This window comes from Physeter macrocephalus, unplaced genomic scaffold (genome assembly GCF_002837175.3).
Source record: "Physeter macrocephalus isolate SW-GA unplaced genomic scaffold, ASM283717v5 random_15, whole genome shotgun sequence".
NCBI lineage: Eukaryota > Metazoa > Chordata > Mammalia > Artiodactyla > Physeteridae > Physeter > Physeter macrocephalus.
This window is the reverse complement of record NW_021145301.1, coordinates 126,444-142,811: the sequence shown is the minus strand read 5'-3', so window position 1 is coordinate 142,811 and position 16,368 is coordinate 126,444. Positions and strand designations below refer to the sequence as shown.

General features: G+C 52.3%; 1 protein-coding gene across 1 annotated transcript in view; it reads left to right on the top strand.

Moving 5' to 3' along the window:
* Positions 1-16,368, top strand: part of CAMK2A (calcium/calmodulin dependent protein kinase II alpha) — a 62,523-nt gene that overhangs the window by 17,869 nt on the left and 28,286 nt on the right. The window contains exons 3-6 of the mRNA XM_007109874.4: positions 5,601-5,660; positions 12,613-12,667; positions 13,557-13,622; positions 13,735-13,807. Of these exons, the coding sequence (XP_007109936.2) occupies positions 5,601-5,660; positions 12,613-12,667; positions 13,557-13,622; positions 13,735-13,807 (254 nt within the window). The remainder of the gene's footprint in view (positions 1-5,600; positions 5,661-12,612; positions 12,668-13,556; positions 13,623-13,734; positions 13,808-16,368) is intronic.

Sequence of the window (16,368 nt, the reverse complement as noted above, 5' to 3'; positions counted from 1 at the left end):
GATCCCACATGCCGCGGAGCGGCTGGGCCCGTGAGCCATGGCCTCTGAGCCTGTGTGTCCGGAGGCTGTGCTCCGCAGCAGGAGAGGCCACAACAGTGAGAGGCCCGCGTACCGCCAAAAAAAAAATAAAAAAAGAAAGAAACCAAGGTCCTCCCTGGATTCTGGGGAATCTTGGGCCAGTTCACCACATTCTCAGAGCCACATCCACACAAGCACACGACAGAAAGAGACAGATGCTTATGGGGGGAATGGAAGGAGCATTGCCTATTTTCTGGAAGGTGACTAAGCATTCCAGGGACAGTGTAGACTCTGGGCTGTGCAGTAACTGCCCCTTCTCTGGATTTGAGGGGCCTTTGACCTCCTGGGAGGAAGGCGCTCAGGCCTAGGTGAATGTGAAGGGTGGGAGCGGGGACCTTCTGAGAGAACCTTCCCAAAGAAGTCTGCCAACTGCCAACGCTTTTCTCCCCAGCAGGAGATGAGGGGCAGAGCTTCTTTTAGCAGGTTTCTTTGTTTGCCACTCACGGTGCCTGGGGTGGGGAGTGGTTTGATGCTGAATATTTGGCAACACATTCCAAGCTTCTCCTGCTGGCACTCCCCCACCACACCGTGACTTTGGCAGTTCCCAGCTGGGGGCCATGCCCCCCTGGGTGTCCGTTCACTCCCCAGGGAGCTGTGGCTTCCCCTTCTCCACGAGGTCAGCCTCTTCTGTCAAGCGTTTCCCAAACCCGGGAGAGATTTTTTGTGTCTGTTTTTAAACTACTCTTTTATGTAAAATGCTCATAGTATAAACAATTCGAGGAAGCCATAAAGACATGAAATGAAGGTAAAAATATTTTCCTGTCCCAGTCCCTGCCGAATCCCCCTGGGGGCCTTTTGAAAAATACAGCTGCCCCAGTTCCACCCCTGAGGGTGTGGGATTCAGTAGGTGAGGCCCAAGCTCTTGCATTTAAAAAGTCCTATCAGCAGTGACAACAGCCAGTACACGCTCAGCGCCAGCTCCCTGCCAGGGGTTCTGGAAGCTTCCTAGCTACAGCCTCACCAGGCAGGCACACACAGAGTTCATCAACATTTAGGGCACACTGGGCAAGCGGATGTGGCTGGTGCCGCCAGAGGTGACTGGCCCTCCTACAGCGACCTCCATTAGCCCCACTGTCCACCTGAGCACTGAGGGGTCACTTCCTCGGCTCCCCGGCCATCAGTCCCAGGACACTGGGTGGGAAGCACGGGGTGAGATCATTCAGGCTGACCCTGAGCTTCAGGTCCATGCAAGGGAGGCTTCGAAGAGGCAGTAAGACACATCTTTCCAGTCTTTCTCATCACCTTCCCCACCCCTGCCTGGCACTCTTGGCCCTCGGGATTATTTCTCCAACCTCCTAGGATCTGGAGGCTTGTTGAAGTCCTGTGCGGGGAGGGGACATTTTCTGTTCCGAGACTCAGAGGTCTATTTTCTGCCCTGGTTCCTGTGCCTCTAGCCAGAATCCTGCCACCCACCTGCCTGCTGGAGCCCACCCCCTCTGCAGGCAGAGCCCTCAGGCCCCTGACTGCACTTCCTGGGGCTCTGCTTTGCCCCGCTCTGCCCTGCTGGTACTGTCTGGCCCCAGGAACCTCCCCCCAGAGTTTCCACCCATCTGCTGCCTGCCGAGCTCTGGGCAGGACTGTCCCCCTTAACCTCAATATCTTGCCCCCAGGCCTGCCCCAAGGGACAGGGGGAGAAGATTCACAAAGGATTTATCATAATGGGCATTAGGAGCAAGTCTTCCTGGTACCCAGGCAGGAGGCTGCAGACTAGCTTCTCTCAGACCCCTCACCATCATGGGCCTCTACTGAGCTGGATGGATTAATTTATCAATTATGAGAATGGGAGGCAATATAGTACAGTAATTATGAACATGGGTTGAAATCCCAGCTCCGCCACTTCTTGGCTATGGGAACTTAGACAAGCTGCTGTGTGGCTCTAGGCCCTGGGAACAAGGCAGAGACCAGCAGACAAGGTCTTGCTCTCATTGCACCTGTTTTCTACAGGAGGGAGACTAAAAAGAACATTAAACACACAAGTAAGCTGGGTGATTTCAGGTAGCAATGGGTGTTACAAAGAAAATAAGACAGGGTAATGAGGAAGTGATGGGGCTGGAGGGACATTCAGAAAAGGCAGCCAGGGAAGCTCTCTGAGGAGGTGACATTGTGCTGGGACCTGCCTGAAAAGGAGGCAGCCACGAGAAGACCCAGGAGAAGAGTGTTCCAGGCAGAGGGCGCAGCAGGTGCAAAGGCCCTGAGGTGGGAAGGGGCTGCAGTGCCTGAGGCCGCAAAGGAGGCCAGTGTGACTGGAGCTTCAAGGCCAAGATGAGGTCAGACCCAGCACCCAGCAGTCTTCCTGGATGTGGTGAGGAGTTTGGATTGTATTATAAGTACATTAGGAAGCTGTTGGCAAGTTTGAAGTCAGTATCTAATTTATATTTTAATAAGAGGTCCGTGGCTGCCCAGGACTATTGGCTGGGGGTTGGGGGGAGTGTTCAGGAGTAGTTCCTCAGAGCTCTGAGTTGTAATAAGGCTTGATCACCTTGATGACCACCTTGATTTTGATAAAGAGACTGCTCCTTTAGCACTGGGCCTCAGTTTCCCCATCTGCCTAATGGAGCAAGGCCTCAGAGGTCAAGAGGAACTCAGTCCCTACGTTTCTTGAGGTTCCTTACATATTAGAAAATGAAAACATTTCAAACAGAGTTACAAAAATTATTGTATAAAGTACATGTTTACATTCAACAAATTAATGATTTTAGCACTGAAATTTGCAATGCAGTATAATTGTACTATGCACAAGATGATTACAAGATTTATAAAAAGAATTAGTTCCTAGGCTTTTCCAGCAGTGAGGTCTGGTAACCAGGCACTTTTTTTTTTTTTTTTTAATAAATTTATTTATTTATTTATTTTTGGCTGCGTTGGGTCTTCGTTGCCGTGCATGGTCTTTCTCTAGTTGCGGCGAGAGGGGGCAACTCTTTGTTGCGGTGCACGGGCTTCTCTCATTGCAGTGGCTTCTCTTGCTGCAGAGCACAGGCTCTAGGCTTGTGGGCTTCAGTAGTTGTGGCTCACGGGCTCCAGAACACAGGCTCAGTAGTTTTGGTGCGCGGACTTAGCTGCTCCATAGCATGTGGGATCTTCCCAGTCCATGGCTTGAACCCGTGTCCCCTGCTTTGCCAGGCGGATTCTTAACCACTGAGCCACCAGGGAAGTCCCCAGGAACACATTTGAAGCTGTGTGACCAACGTTTTCTTCTTTCAATCCTGTCAGTGTAGCTCTGCTCCCGGGTGACGTCTCATGGAGAAAAACATCAGAATTCTGGATTTAGATCCTTTACCCCTTGAATGTGTAGCCTGGGCCAGGAGGCCCCCAGCCCCAACTGATAGGCCCTACTTTGAGCTGCCTGGTTTCTGGTTCTGCTGGGGATGGGTGGGTGGGGGACAGTGTTTGGAGCTGGGGAGGGTCTAGCCTTCCTCAGCTCAGGGCCGGCCCTTGGCCAGCCCTGGATGGGGATCCCCCTCCTTTGCCTGCGAATCAGCTTTCCTCCGCCTGCCCTGGATGATATGGAAGGATGCAGAGAGGGAAGAGGAACCGGGGGATGCCCCTAAGCCTGGACCAGCCTCCCCTCCCCTAGCCTGTAACTGCCTTTAGCTGGGGAGTGGAGCTTCCACTCTGTGGAAGGATTGGTCTTAATTGCTTTGCTGATGGAAAAGCCACATTTCAGTATTGATCTTGGTTTCTGCAGCCCTTGGAGGGCGGCTGGTGATTCCTGTAATGGAGGGGGAAGGGGAGAGGGGAGCTGGCTGCCTGGAGACAGGGCTGGGACTTTCTCCATCCTCATCATCCTCCCTGGTGCCCACCTGCTTTGGAGGGGCCATTCAGAGACAGGGGTTCTAGTCCTGGCTCCGCCTCTGAGTATCTGTGTGAGTTCCCTCCTGTGGGCCTCAATTTTCCCATTCGGGAATAGGGGGCAGGTGGAGGAGGTGGTGATGAGTCAGGGTGTGGAAAATGGGACAGCACAGGGTTGTTTTTTGTTGTTGTTTTGTTTTGTTTTTTGCCGTGCCACACAGCTTGCGGGATCTCAGTTCCCTGACCAGGGACTGAACCTGGGCCACGGCAGTGAAGGCCTGGAATCCTAACCGCCAGGATGCCAGGGAACTCCCTGACTTAAGGTTTTAAAGCTTATGCCTGGAGCCTGACTGCCTGAGTACAAAGCGTGGCACCACTGCTCACCACAGTGTGACTTTGGGCCAGATACTTAATCTCTCTGAACCTCTGTTCCCTCCTCTGTAAAGCCAGCACAGTGGTAGCAACACCCTCAGAGGATTGTCATGAGGGCTTGAGATGCATATAAAGTGCTCTGCATAATGCCTGGCCCATAGTAAATAGTCTACATTTGCGACTGGCTCCTTTTATATACTGCTTTGTTTTTTAAAATTAAGGCATTAAATACCAAATTGGAGAAAATCACCAAAAAGGAAATTGCAAAATGCTTAAAATGGGGACGGTGATGCCCATAGCCCAGGGCTGTTGGGAGGACTGAGTGGGGTCATGGGTGTGATTGCTCTCAGCAGCCTCAGTATCAGAGACCACAGGTGCAGACCCCGAGCAAGGCCTCTCTCCCAGGTGGGCAGGGAAATCCAGGGGATTTGGACAAAAGTCCTGAGAAGCAGGTGGGAGATCTCTGAGTAAGCCCTGAGGCTGCCATGGCCAAGTTCTACCTGCAGATTCTTTGGGGCTCTCTGTGTCCCTGGTCCCAACTCGTCTCACGGGAGGCGGCTTCTGTGAATTAATACGGCCCTTCTCCTGCAGAGAATTCCCACACCCTTAGAAAGGTTCATTCATTCAATAGTTTGTTCTTTCATTCAGTTATTTCCTGAGCACCTACTATGGGCCAGGCATTTGGGTAGATGCCACAGGCACAACAGAGACCAAGTCCTCGTCCTCAAGGACAGCGATCTCCCTGAGACAGAATGGGACGTGCTGTCCAGGGGCCCCGAGAGCACAGAGGAGGCGCCCCTACCAGCTGGTAGTCAGGGCAGGCTGCCAGGAAAGGGTGACATCGAAGGATGGGTAGGAGTGAATGACGGCCGGTGAAGAACAGGTGGGAGACTGAGAGGGAGCTTTCCAAGCTGAGAGAACCACGTGTGCGAAGGCTCCAGAGTGAGAGGGCTGAGCAGCGCGTGCCTGGAGAGGTGAAGTTCAGCAGTTCAGTCCGTCTAGGGTGTAGTGTGAGGGGCAGGGCTGGAGGAGGGTCAGCTGGAGCCTGTTGTGGGAGTGGGGATGTTCCAGACTGCCTGGAGCTTGGCTCTGATACAAGAAGGAGATGCCCCTCGTTTGAGAGCCCTGAAAGCCAAGGGAGGGGAAGGGACTTCTGTGTCACTGCAAACCCAGCCTCTCTCTATTTCGCTGCAACCCACTGCCTTCCTGGAGGACCCAGAGGCTCTATCCAAAAGGCGAGCTTACCCAGGTCCCAGGTGCTGCCCTGGGAGGTGGAGGTCATTAGAGGCTGTGAGGAGGGAGAGATGGGATGGGTGGAGGTTCCTCCCTCACCTGGACTCACCTGGACATCTGTGTTTCAGACCACCAGAAGCTGGAGCGTGAAGCCCGCATCTGCCGCCTGCTGAAGCACCCCAACATTGGTGAGCATGGGGGATGGGTGAGGGGTACAGGTGGGGCCTGGCCCAGCTCCCCTGCCTGCCCTGGTGGGTGTTTGTTGAGGGGAGGGGGTAGCTGCTCTCTTCTCGGGACTGCGGCAACAGAGGTGGGAAAGGGGGTGTCTTGGTTTCTGCACTCCTCGGTGAGCAGCTTGGTTGGGGGGGAAGGTGAAGAAGGGGCCCTTCCTCCCAGCCCACGCTGCCGGCAGCCTCCTTCAGAAAAGCTGTTTCAGGAAAACTCCCCAAGCTCTGAGAGAGACGAAAATAGGCCAAGCTTGGCCTTGACCAGTGCAGCCCACTCCCCAAACACCCCCATGCTGAGTCAGCCTGGCTCCATGGCCCTGCCCACCTGCATAGACCTGCAGTGCCGGCCTCTCTGAGGCCAGCCCCAAGGCGGCCCCTGCCCAGGGTGGACTGAACGCAGGCTGCATGGAGCAGCTGAGCCCAGGGCGGGCAGGATGGCACTGAAAGAGCACATAACTACCTGACCTCCCCTCCCCCACCCCTGCACAACTTGGGGGCTGCGTCCCAGCCTGGCAGTGTTCTGAGTCATGGAGGGGAGGGAGTGCAGATTCTAGATATAGTTCTGTCAGGGAACGGCTGTGTGACTTTGGGTAGGAGCACTACCCTCTCTGAGCCACTTCTCCCATTTTCACAAGGAGGGGACTGTCTGGACCAGCTGGGCATCTTGTTAAAAGGTAGATTCTAGTTGAGTGGGTCTGGATGGGGCCTGAGGTTTTGCATTCCTAACACACTGCAAGGTGATGCCACGGCTGCTGGCTCACCAACCACACTTGAGGAACAAGGTCTAGGTGCTCTGTAAGGAACATTCCAGCTCTGACAGCTACCAAGGCTTCTCCCTCAGGAGGGAAGCATCTCTCTATGTCCAGGGCCCCAAGGGTTAACTTCCCTGCGGAAGAGAAGCATCTCCATCTGCTATTTATACCCAGAAGGCACCTCCCCTTCCCAGTGCCTGGGAAAAGGAGCAGAGCTGTACACACAGCAGCTAGAGGTTCCAGGGCTAGAGTCGGAGAAGGGGTGGCAAGGCGGCTGGCGGGGAGCAACCCTGGTTGGATCCTGGCCCCTGACCTGTTTATGACCGTGGGCAGCTCCTACCCTCTCTGGGCCTCCAGCTCCCCAGTTGTACAATGGAGGGGGTCATGAGTGGTCTCTGACTATAAAATCCCATGGTACTTAGAAAGGCCATCAGTCCTGGAGGAAGGAGGCGGGGAGTGTGTGTGTGTGTGTGCGCGCACGCGTGCGCCGCTACACAATTGCAGCTGTCTCAGGTCAACGCTGCCTTCTCCTTCTCCGCTCATTCCCCGCTCTAAAGGGGAGGAGTAAGTTACGGGCTCTGGGGCTGACAGACTGCAGCTCAAATCCTGTGTTTGCTGCTTAATTGCTGTGTGATCCATGACATGTTGTTTAACTGCTCTGAAGCTCAATTTTCTCATCTGGAAAATGGAAATGATACAGACCTTGTAGGATTATGATGATCACATAAAGCATAGTACAATAACAACCCCCCGTAAGAGCTTTATTATCATTAAGCTGCTCCACTTTTTCTCAGTCTATACCCTCCCACAGAACAACCTTACCTGAAGTCTTGCCTCTTGCCTAAATCTTCATATGATTCTCATTCCTTTGAGCCATGAAGATTTTGAGTCGTCATTTTGGGGCATTATATATAACACAGTGGTTAAGAGAATGGAGTTTGTAGTCAGACACACCTGGGTTCAAATCCTAGGTCTGCCTTTTAAAAAATTTATTCATTGGGCTTCCCTGGTGGTGCAGTGGTTGAGAGTCCGCCTGCCGATGCAGGGGACACAGGTTCGTGCCCCGGTCCGGGAAGATCCCACATGCCGTGGAGCGGCTGGGCCCGTGAGCCATGGCCGCTGAGCCTGTGCGTCTGGAGCCTGCGCTCCGCAACGGGAGAGGCCACAACAGTGAGAGGCCCGCGTACCGCAAAAAAAAAAAAAAAAAAAACAACAACAACAGAAAAATTATTTATTTATTTTATTTACTTATTTTTGGCTGCGTTGAGTCTTCGTTGCTGTGTGCGGGCTTTCTCTAGTTGTGGCGAGCGGGAGCTACTCTTTGTTGCAGTGCGCAGGCTTCTTATTGCAGTGGCTTCTCTTGTTGCAGTGCCCGGGTTCTAGGCGCACGGGCTTCAGTAGTTTCAGCATGTGGGCTCAGTAGTTGTGGCTCATGGGCTCTAGAGTGCAGGCTCAGTAGTTGTGGTGCATGGGCGGCTCATGGGCTCTAGAGTGCAGGCTCAGTAGTTGTGGTGCATGGACTTAGTTGCTCCACGGCATGTGGGATCTTCCCAGACCAGGGCTCAAACTCGTGTCCCCTGCATTGGCAGGCGGATTCTTAACCTCTGCACCACCAGGGAAGTCCCCCAGCTCTGCCTTTTATATGGTGTTTGAGTTTGGGCAGGCTATGAACCTCTCAGACTCAGTACCCTTCTCTGTGAAATGAGGATAATCATGCTACTCACTTTCTAGAACTGTTGTGAGGGTTAAATGAGATATTGTAAGTAAAGCACTTAGCACAAGCCTGGCAGTTGGTAAAATCTCAGAAATGGCAGCTATCATCTTCATCATCGTCATTGAGTCATTTACTCCATTTGTTCACCTGATGTCAAGGGCATCCGAGGCCCCACCACGTGCCAAGGCCTCTGCTAGTCTCTGAGGATGTGCGGAAGAAATGAGGATTGGGGGGATTTCCCTGGCTGTCCAGTGGTTAGGACTCGTTGCTTCCACTGCAGGGGTTCCGGGTTCAATCCCTGGTCGGGGAACTAAGATCCTGCAAGCCGTGCAGTGCAGCCAAAGGAAAAAAAAAAATAGAAATGATGGTGGGGAGGGGGTGGGGGTGGCTGATGGACAGGGACATGGAGAGCAGAGCTGAGATCCAGAACAGGAAGACACTCAGAGGAACTTGAAGCTATTGTTAGGGCTGGAAGTGTCCTTGGAGGGTACCGCTTCCTGAGCCTCCAAGCATCTCAGTTCAAAGTAGATTGGAATCTGCCCAAAGAAGTGCAAAGAGGTCCAGATGTGGATGCAGAACCTGAGAAGTGGGTCTGTGCCCAGAGAAACTAGGCTGAGTCCTATTCAGGCTGCTTGGTGAGTCCAGCCAAGGTATGGCCACTGCCCAGACATACACAGGGGACTAGGTCAGGGAGGTCCCTGGCTCAGCACAGGTGGATCCAGCTGTGCTATGCACAAAGCATTTACCTCCTAGATCCTGCTTCGGGGAGGACGGTACTCTATTCTCTGTACCATTAGCACCTGCTGATGAGGCAGACCCGCCCCTGAACCCCAAAGGCCACCCCAGGGAGTAGAAGACAACCTGAGAGTTTAGCAGGTGATTTGGGGTGGCCAAGGGAAGTGAGGTTAGTCAGTGATGAAGATGATGATGCCTTCATTTATTAAGTTCTTCCCAGTTCCAGGCACTGTGTGGAGTGCTCTACGAACATCGTTGCATTAACCCCCCACACCAGTCCAGTGCAGTGGTATTAGCACTGCTGCTAGGAGAGGAGGCTCAGAGAGGTTACGTAATTTGCCCAAAGTTGCGCAACTTCTAAGAGGTGGAGCCGGAAGGCAAACCCAGAGAGTCTGACTGCAGAGCCCATGTTCTCAGTCCTTCTGTGAATATCAGGAGTGTGCTGTTGGGGGGCGGGGCAGTGGCCAGGGGGTCAAGCACCACGCTTCAGTTTCAAAGAAAGCAATGGTAACTGTTGGAAATAGGACAGGAATGTCAGAAGTTCATGAATCCAGCTACACAAATGAAAACTAGGTTACAGATTTGTTTGTTCTTTACCAAGCAGTGACAGCATAAATCAATGAGCACAGACATGCCAGTCTCCCCATCAGGAGATGGGACTGTCACATAGGCCATGACCCTTGAATCCTTGCCTCTCTTGGGCTCTGGGTTGAGTTTTTCCTGAGGACAGCTTCCATCCACGGGAGGCAAGGTTTTGTGTGTGAAAACAGCACAGAAATGAGGAGTCCTGTCTCCTGAGCTCTGAGCCATGATTCAACCACCTCTCGGGGATTGAAGCCAACTCCAGTTGGCTTGTGGAGGCCGGAATCCAGCCCATATCACCCTCACCTGGCTGATCAGAGGGCCAGCCTTTTATGATCAGCACAAAGGCACCATCTGAGCTACAGGCAGCTCTGGATACGCCCCTCGCCCCTGCATTCTGTCCATTTCCCTGAGCCCTGAGGACCTTCTCTAAAAGGGGCTGAGGCTCCTGGTCAGAGGGTAGATCTGGAACCCCAGTCTTCTTGGAGCTCCTCCGAAATGGCTGTTGACCCAGTTCTAAAAGCTCTTTTTGAGACGGTTCTGGATGTAGCTTGGCTTCTCAGAGCTTCGCACACTCAGGAAAGAGGAGTTAAAACACCTGAGCAGGGGCTTCCCTGGTGGCGCAGTGGTTGCGCGTCCGCCTGCCAATGCAGGGGAGCCGGGTTCGCGCCCCGGTCGGGGAGGATCCCATGTGCCGCAGAGCGGCTGGGCCCGTGAGCCGTGGCTGCTGGGCCTCCGCGTCCGGAGCCTGTGCTCCGCAACGGGAGAGGCCACGGCAGGGGTAGGCCCGCGTACCGCAAAAAAAAAAAACAAAAAACACCTGAGCAGAGTAGACAGGAAGGAGTCTGCTGCCCAAGAATCCTCTTGGAGGAAAGGGTGTTTTTCAAAACTTTGCCCTGATACACTGTTAATGCAATTTTATGGTAGATGAATGAGAAGACTAATAATTTTAAAGGTATCTCCTATAACCTCAGCATCTAGAGCTAACATTGATGATATATGCTTCCATGTAATATCTGATATCTGTACCTTCTCAAGTACATCTAAACATATTACCTCAGGTCAGGTTTCTTAGAAACAGAGCCTGAGGCAGGGATTCAGGTGCGTGTGGTTTACTGAGGGTGTGCTCCCAGGGGAAGCCTGTAAGGGATGGGGTGAAGCAGGATGGAGGGAGGGGAGGGAACTGAGCAGAAACGTGGCCTCAGGTCAGTCTAACTCTGACTTGGTCCCAGGTGGGGGGTGCAGTGGGGAGGCCTCTGGAACATAAACATCTGGAGTTGTCCCTCCTTGAGGTAAGGAGACTGGCCCTTTGCACAGACTGTGCCTCCCCACATTAGTCCATCATTGGCTGAAGGCTATAGGTAACCTTGTGGGCAAGGTGGCTCCATCAGCAGTGCGCTATTCTCCAGAGAAGGAGGGCGACTGTGCGTGGTAAGCCAACCCACTGCAGCTGCAGGATGGCAGCACCATCTTACTAAAGGGGGTCTGGGCAGGGCACCAATGTACAGTTGTCAGATTCTGCACTCAGAAAATACAGGATGCTCAGTTTAAAACACATACATTTCAAAAGTCAAGCCTGTCTTTTCTTTGAAATGCATTAACAAATTGAAATAGGTTAAAGGATGAAGGGATAGATAGAAATATAATAAAGTAAGTATAATAAGACATTAATGATAGAACCCAGGTGGTAGGTACTTGGGTATTCACTTGACTCTGTTTGAAATTTTTTATAATAAAATGTTGATAAACAATTAAAGCAGGATTATATTATATGTACTCTCAGGCTACCTACTTTTTAGTTTTGCTTTAAGATAGTTTAAAAACATCTTTCAGTCATTATTTATAAATATATATCATTTAAGATTTTTAAAAGACATTTTATTTAAATTTGTATCCCCTTCATTCTCCATCTCTGATCCTCATCTCTGTAGACACACTCTGGAGGTATTTAATGCCTGCTTCTCCAAACTTTATGTGCCAATATGAGGGCCATAAGCTCTTTAGGGGGCTCAGTATTGAGTCAGAAATACATGGACATGGCAGGAATTCAGATGGCACTAGGGCTTACAGCGGAAAGTCACAACGACCCACAACCCCAGCCGTCCCAATTCCCCTCTCCAAGGCACCCTGAGTGCCCACATCTCTGTATCCTTCCAGGGAGACTTATGCCGTACACAAGCTGAAATACATCCTTTCAGAAAAGGACTATGCATACTGCTTTGCTCTTTGCTTTTTCACTGAACAGCATAATTTAGAGATGATTCCAAACCAGTGGATACATAACTGCCGCATTATTTTAACAGCTGTGTAATTTTCCATTGTGCAATGTACCATAATTCTTTGAGCCCACACCCCCCTCCACGGCCATTTTTAAGTTGTGGTGCAGGGAAGGACATGAACTTGTCCTGGGAGAACTTGTCCTTGGCTGGCAGGGTGTGGGACCCCACCACAGAGTCAGCCCCAGGCCTTGGGCCCCCTTCTTTTTCCCAGAAGCTCAGGGCATAATTTGGAAGCTCTGGGCTCCTGGGAGCTCTGCCTTTGTTCTTGGTAAATGAGGTATGAAGAGATGACAGTTTCTCAGCAGCCAGAACTCAGGGACAAATGTCATTCCCCCCTCCACCAGCTCTGCTATCACCTCAGACCTGGAAGCAGAGTAGGGCCATTAGCACAGGGCCAGCACTGAGTAAACATCGATTGTGTGCCTCATGGAATTCTCACAAGAAGCCTGCGAGTCCAGGAGTTTCATTCTCATTGTCCAGGCAAGGAAAGAGAGGCTCAGAAAGGGATAGCAATTTGGCCAAAGTCTCACAGCTAGCAAGTGGCAGAGATTTGAGCCACAGGTCTTTCCATGACACTGGCCTTCCCAGCAGGGAAACTGAAGGTTGGAGAGGGAAGGAGACCAAACTTTGACCAAAGCAGGGGTCTTTAGTCTTTAAGCCCAGGCATCTTTTGGGGAAGCCAAATGTCAGTGATCCTTTGTTCATATGTATTTGTCAAGGCACCTGGCAACTGGCTTGTGCTCAGTGTCTTTCGGAGAAACTGGAATGTTGGCTATTTGAGGGGTGAGAGGGAGGCTGGGAGTGGGGAGCCCTGTGTCCTGCGTAACCAGCTGCCTTGGCTCCTCCTACAGTCCGGCTCCACGACAGCATCTCCGAGGAGGGACACCATTACCTGATCTTTGACCTGTGAGTCTGGCCCCATCCTGGGGTGTAGAGTGGGGATGGGGACAGCCTTGGCAGGGATGGCCTCACTGGGTCTCTTGGCCTGAAGAGTCCACATGCCTCCTAGGTTGGGCTGAATTCCCTCTTCTGATACAGAGTTTCCCAAAACATGGTAGGCCTGCCACCTGAGCAGTGCAGGCTGGTTTTCCTGACACACCAACAAACACTTTTAACTTTCATCATCATATATTTAGTTTCGTTTCTATTTGTGGCCAGTGATGCTGGTCTTCCATTTCTAGTGGTGATATAAAGTTTCCTTTTGGAATAAATTTGAAGTTTTTAAAGCCAGTCAATTGAATGAAAAGCAAATATGAACTGAGAAGTCTCAGTGGCTCCTGGTCTCATGGGTAAAGAACAATGCTTGAGACAATGGGGGAGTCTGTGCATGTCGGGGTGGGGGGATGTGCAGCGGGGCTATAGGAAATCTCTGTACCTACTGCTCAATTTTGATGTGAACCAAAAAATTAGTTCACAAAAAATTTCACCACATTCACCAAAAATTTAGCTACCCCCTCTCCCCCAAAAATAGTCTGTTAAAAAACAAAAAAGCTCCAGCCATTGGGTTTCCAGGAGCCTAATGAATCATAGTGACGTGTTCTGAGTGTCTCACCCCCAGTTCTAACCTCAGCCTGGCTCTCCCCGAGCGTGGATGGGAGAGAGGTCAGTGGAAGGGTGGGCTGGAAGTCAGGAAGGGGGTTGTAGTGGGGAGCACCCCTGTGGCTTCTGGGGCCCCTCCCTTTGGGGCTGAGGTTCTGAGGTCCCTGGGCCCCACTCTTAGCTTCCTGGAGACTTTTCCAAAAGACGTGGCACCTGGGGCCTCTGTGGGTGAGTGACTCAGTGCCTGTCTCCCCAGCGTCACCGGCGGGGAGCTGTTTGAAGACATCGTGGCCCGGGAGTATTACAGTGAGGCAGATGCCAGGTGAGTTCCAGGTGCAGCCTGGCAATGGTGCCTGGGGGCAGAGCACTCCCTCCTGCTGGCTTCCCAGGGGAAGCCCGCCCTCACCCCCTGCCCCCTTCCTCTCTCTCTTCAGTCACTGTATCCAGCAGATCCTGGAGGCCGTGCTGCATTGCCACCAGATGGGGGTGGTACACCGGGACTTGAAGGTGAGTGACCCACCTGAGGGTGCGGCTCACCGGGAGCCTGCTCCTCCGTCCCCTGCCCTTCCCTCCACCTGCAGAGCCAGAGATACTATCAGAACCCCGTTAGCTTCCCTGAATTGGGCTGGGTGGGGAATATCTCTCCCACTCTTCAGATGAGGAAACCGGGCTCAGGGAGGTGGAGCATCTGGCAGGTTTCCCGACTCCCAGCCTCAGGTGCTTTGTGCCAGGCCAGGTGAGAGGCAGCTAGGCCACCAAGGCTGGCTCTGGTGGAGTCCAAATCCCAGCTGGGCCATTTTCTAGCTGCACTGCCTCAGCTTCGTTATGGTAGGGGTTGCCATAGCAACCTCATTACAGGGTTGGTGAGGATGTCAAAGGAGACAGCACAGTGCCCGGTACACAGATGTGTTATCAGTCTCGCTTCTGGGCCTCTGAGGGGAGTGGTGAGGTAGGAAAACAGGCTTTGGGGCCCTCCAAGTCCTCGCTCTTCCCACTTGAAGGAGATGGACAGGACTAAGCAGATGTGGAGTCTAAGCTTGGCACCAGCTGCACGGCCTCGCCCGGTCAGCACATGCTTCACGGTGCTCCTCTGCTGGGCTTCAGGGCATCAGTGTGTGGTAGCTGCATGACACCACCCCCATTTTGCAGAGCAGGAAACTAAGGCCTAAAGAATCCAAGGGATTTGCCAGAGAACAGGCAGTTCAGTTGTGCCTGAGCTTGGGCTGGAGCCCTGGACTTCTGACCCCAGATCCCATGCTCCTGGTGGGCTGGGACCAAAAAGCCACTCACTGCACCTCCTGCTTCTGCAGGTCACCTAACCCTTCTAGGTGACTCTGCCAGGTGTCCATCAAACCTCTGCTTTTTGACTTTCAGTGACTATGAACTCACTTCTTATGGGGTAGCCCCTTGAACTATTAGCAAATGCTCCTTCAAACTTTCCCACTGTGGGGCTTCGCCTGTGAACCCCAGTTCTACCCTTTGGGGCCACACAGAGGTCAAACCTCCGGCTCAGAGCACCCTGGAGGCACGTGAGTGGCTTTGTAGTAGCTCCTAAGGCTTCTGCAGGCTGTTCTCCTGCATTCCCCCCTAGGATGGGATTTCCAGGCCTTCCTCATCCCGGGTACCCTCTCTGGGCATCCTGCAGTCAGTCCAGATCCCTCTTTGGGGTGCAGTGCTCTGACCAGAACCCCTGCTCACCTCTGACTGTCACGAGCCATCTGTGGCTCTGCACCTGAGCCCAGGTGAGCTCCCAGTGTCTCATTCTAGACCCACAGGCAAGTGTGCACGCAAAGAGAGTCTCTGGTCAGACTGTAGGGCAGCTCTCCCCGAGGGCCTGTTCCCATTATAACCATAGCCCCTGCACGAGAGGAGGAACGGGGTGAGGCAGCACAAATTTAGGCCATTCCGGATAGATTAATTAGTGGCACATGCATCAAATCAGGGCAGGAGAGCTACTGAGACCCAGGACACGTTGGGAACACTGTCCCCAGAGGACCAAAGAGGCCTTAACGGGGGGCAGAAGAAGCTGTACTTGTTTGCATCCTGCCTGGTTTGGGGCAATGAAAGGCCAGGTATGGGACTCCTCAGAAGTCCCAGTAGGGAAGGGGGTCAAAAGAAACTAGCTCTCTCCAGGGACTCAGAGCCCCCGCTCTTCCTCCCCAAACAAAAAATATGAGTACTGATACTTATCAAGCATTTGTAGTCCACTGCGAAGTGCTTTACAGGGATTATCGTAATTAATCCATATGCCACCCCACGAAGTAAGCATTCTCCCCACTTTTTGGAGAGGAGACTAAAGCTCAGAGAGGTGAAAGAATTTGCCTAAGTTCCACAGCATAGAAGTGGCAGCACTGGGAACAGAAGCTAGGGCTTTCTAACTGAAAAGTTCCCACTTTTAATACCTCTCTGCCCTGAGGAGGGGGATTTCCTGTCTTCCAGACCCAGCAGAAGATGACAGCCTTCATGACCCACAGGCCAGGTGGCACATAGGAGGCCCCACATCTCTCAGCCTAGAGTGGTTCAGATCACGGCTCTGGAGCCAGACTATGCCTCGATCTGGTTCTATCAGTTACTAGCTGTGTGATCTCAGTCAAGTCACTTAACCTCTCTGAACCTCAGTTTCCTCATCTTTATACATGTGACAAATACTTAAGTGCCTGCTATGTGCCGCCCACTGTTTTAGGTGCTGGTGATACATTGGTGGACAGAACACATAAGAAACTCATATTGTACAGAGGTGACGGATAATGAACAAGCACATAGACAGATGGGAAAACACATTAGAAATTGTGATGAGATCTATGAAGGTAACAACAAGGAGCTAAGACAGAAGATACCTGGGGACTCCTCCTTTAGATAGAGTAGTCATGGAGGGCTTCTTGGAGGGGGTGACATGAAGGTGAGCGCTGGATGATGAGAAGGAGCCAAACCTGTGACGCACGGAGGGAGAGTAAATCAGGCAGGGGGAGCAGGAAGTGCAAAGGCCCTGAGGTGGGAACAAGCGTGACTGTTTCAGGGGATGTAAGAAGGCCACTGTGGATAATGGAGATAATAATGCTTACCCCAAA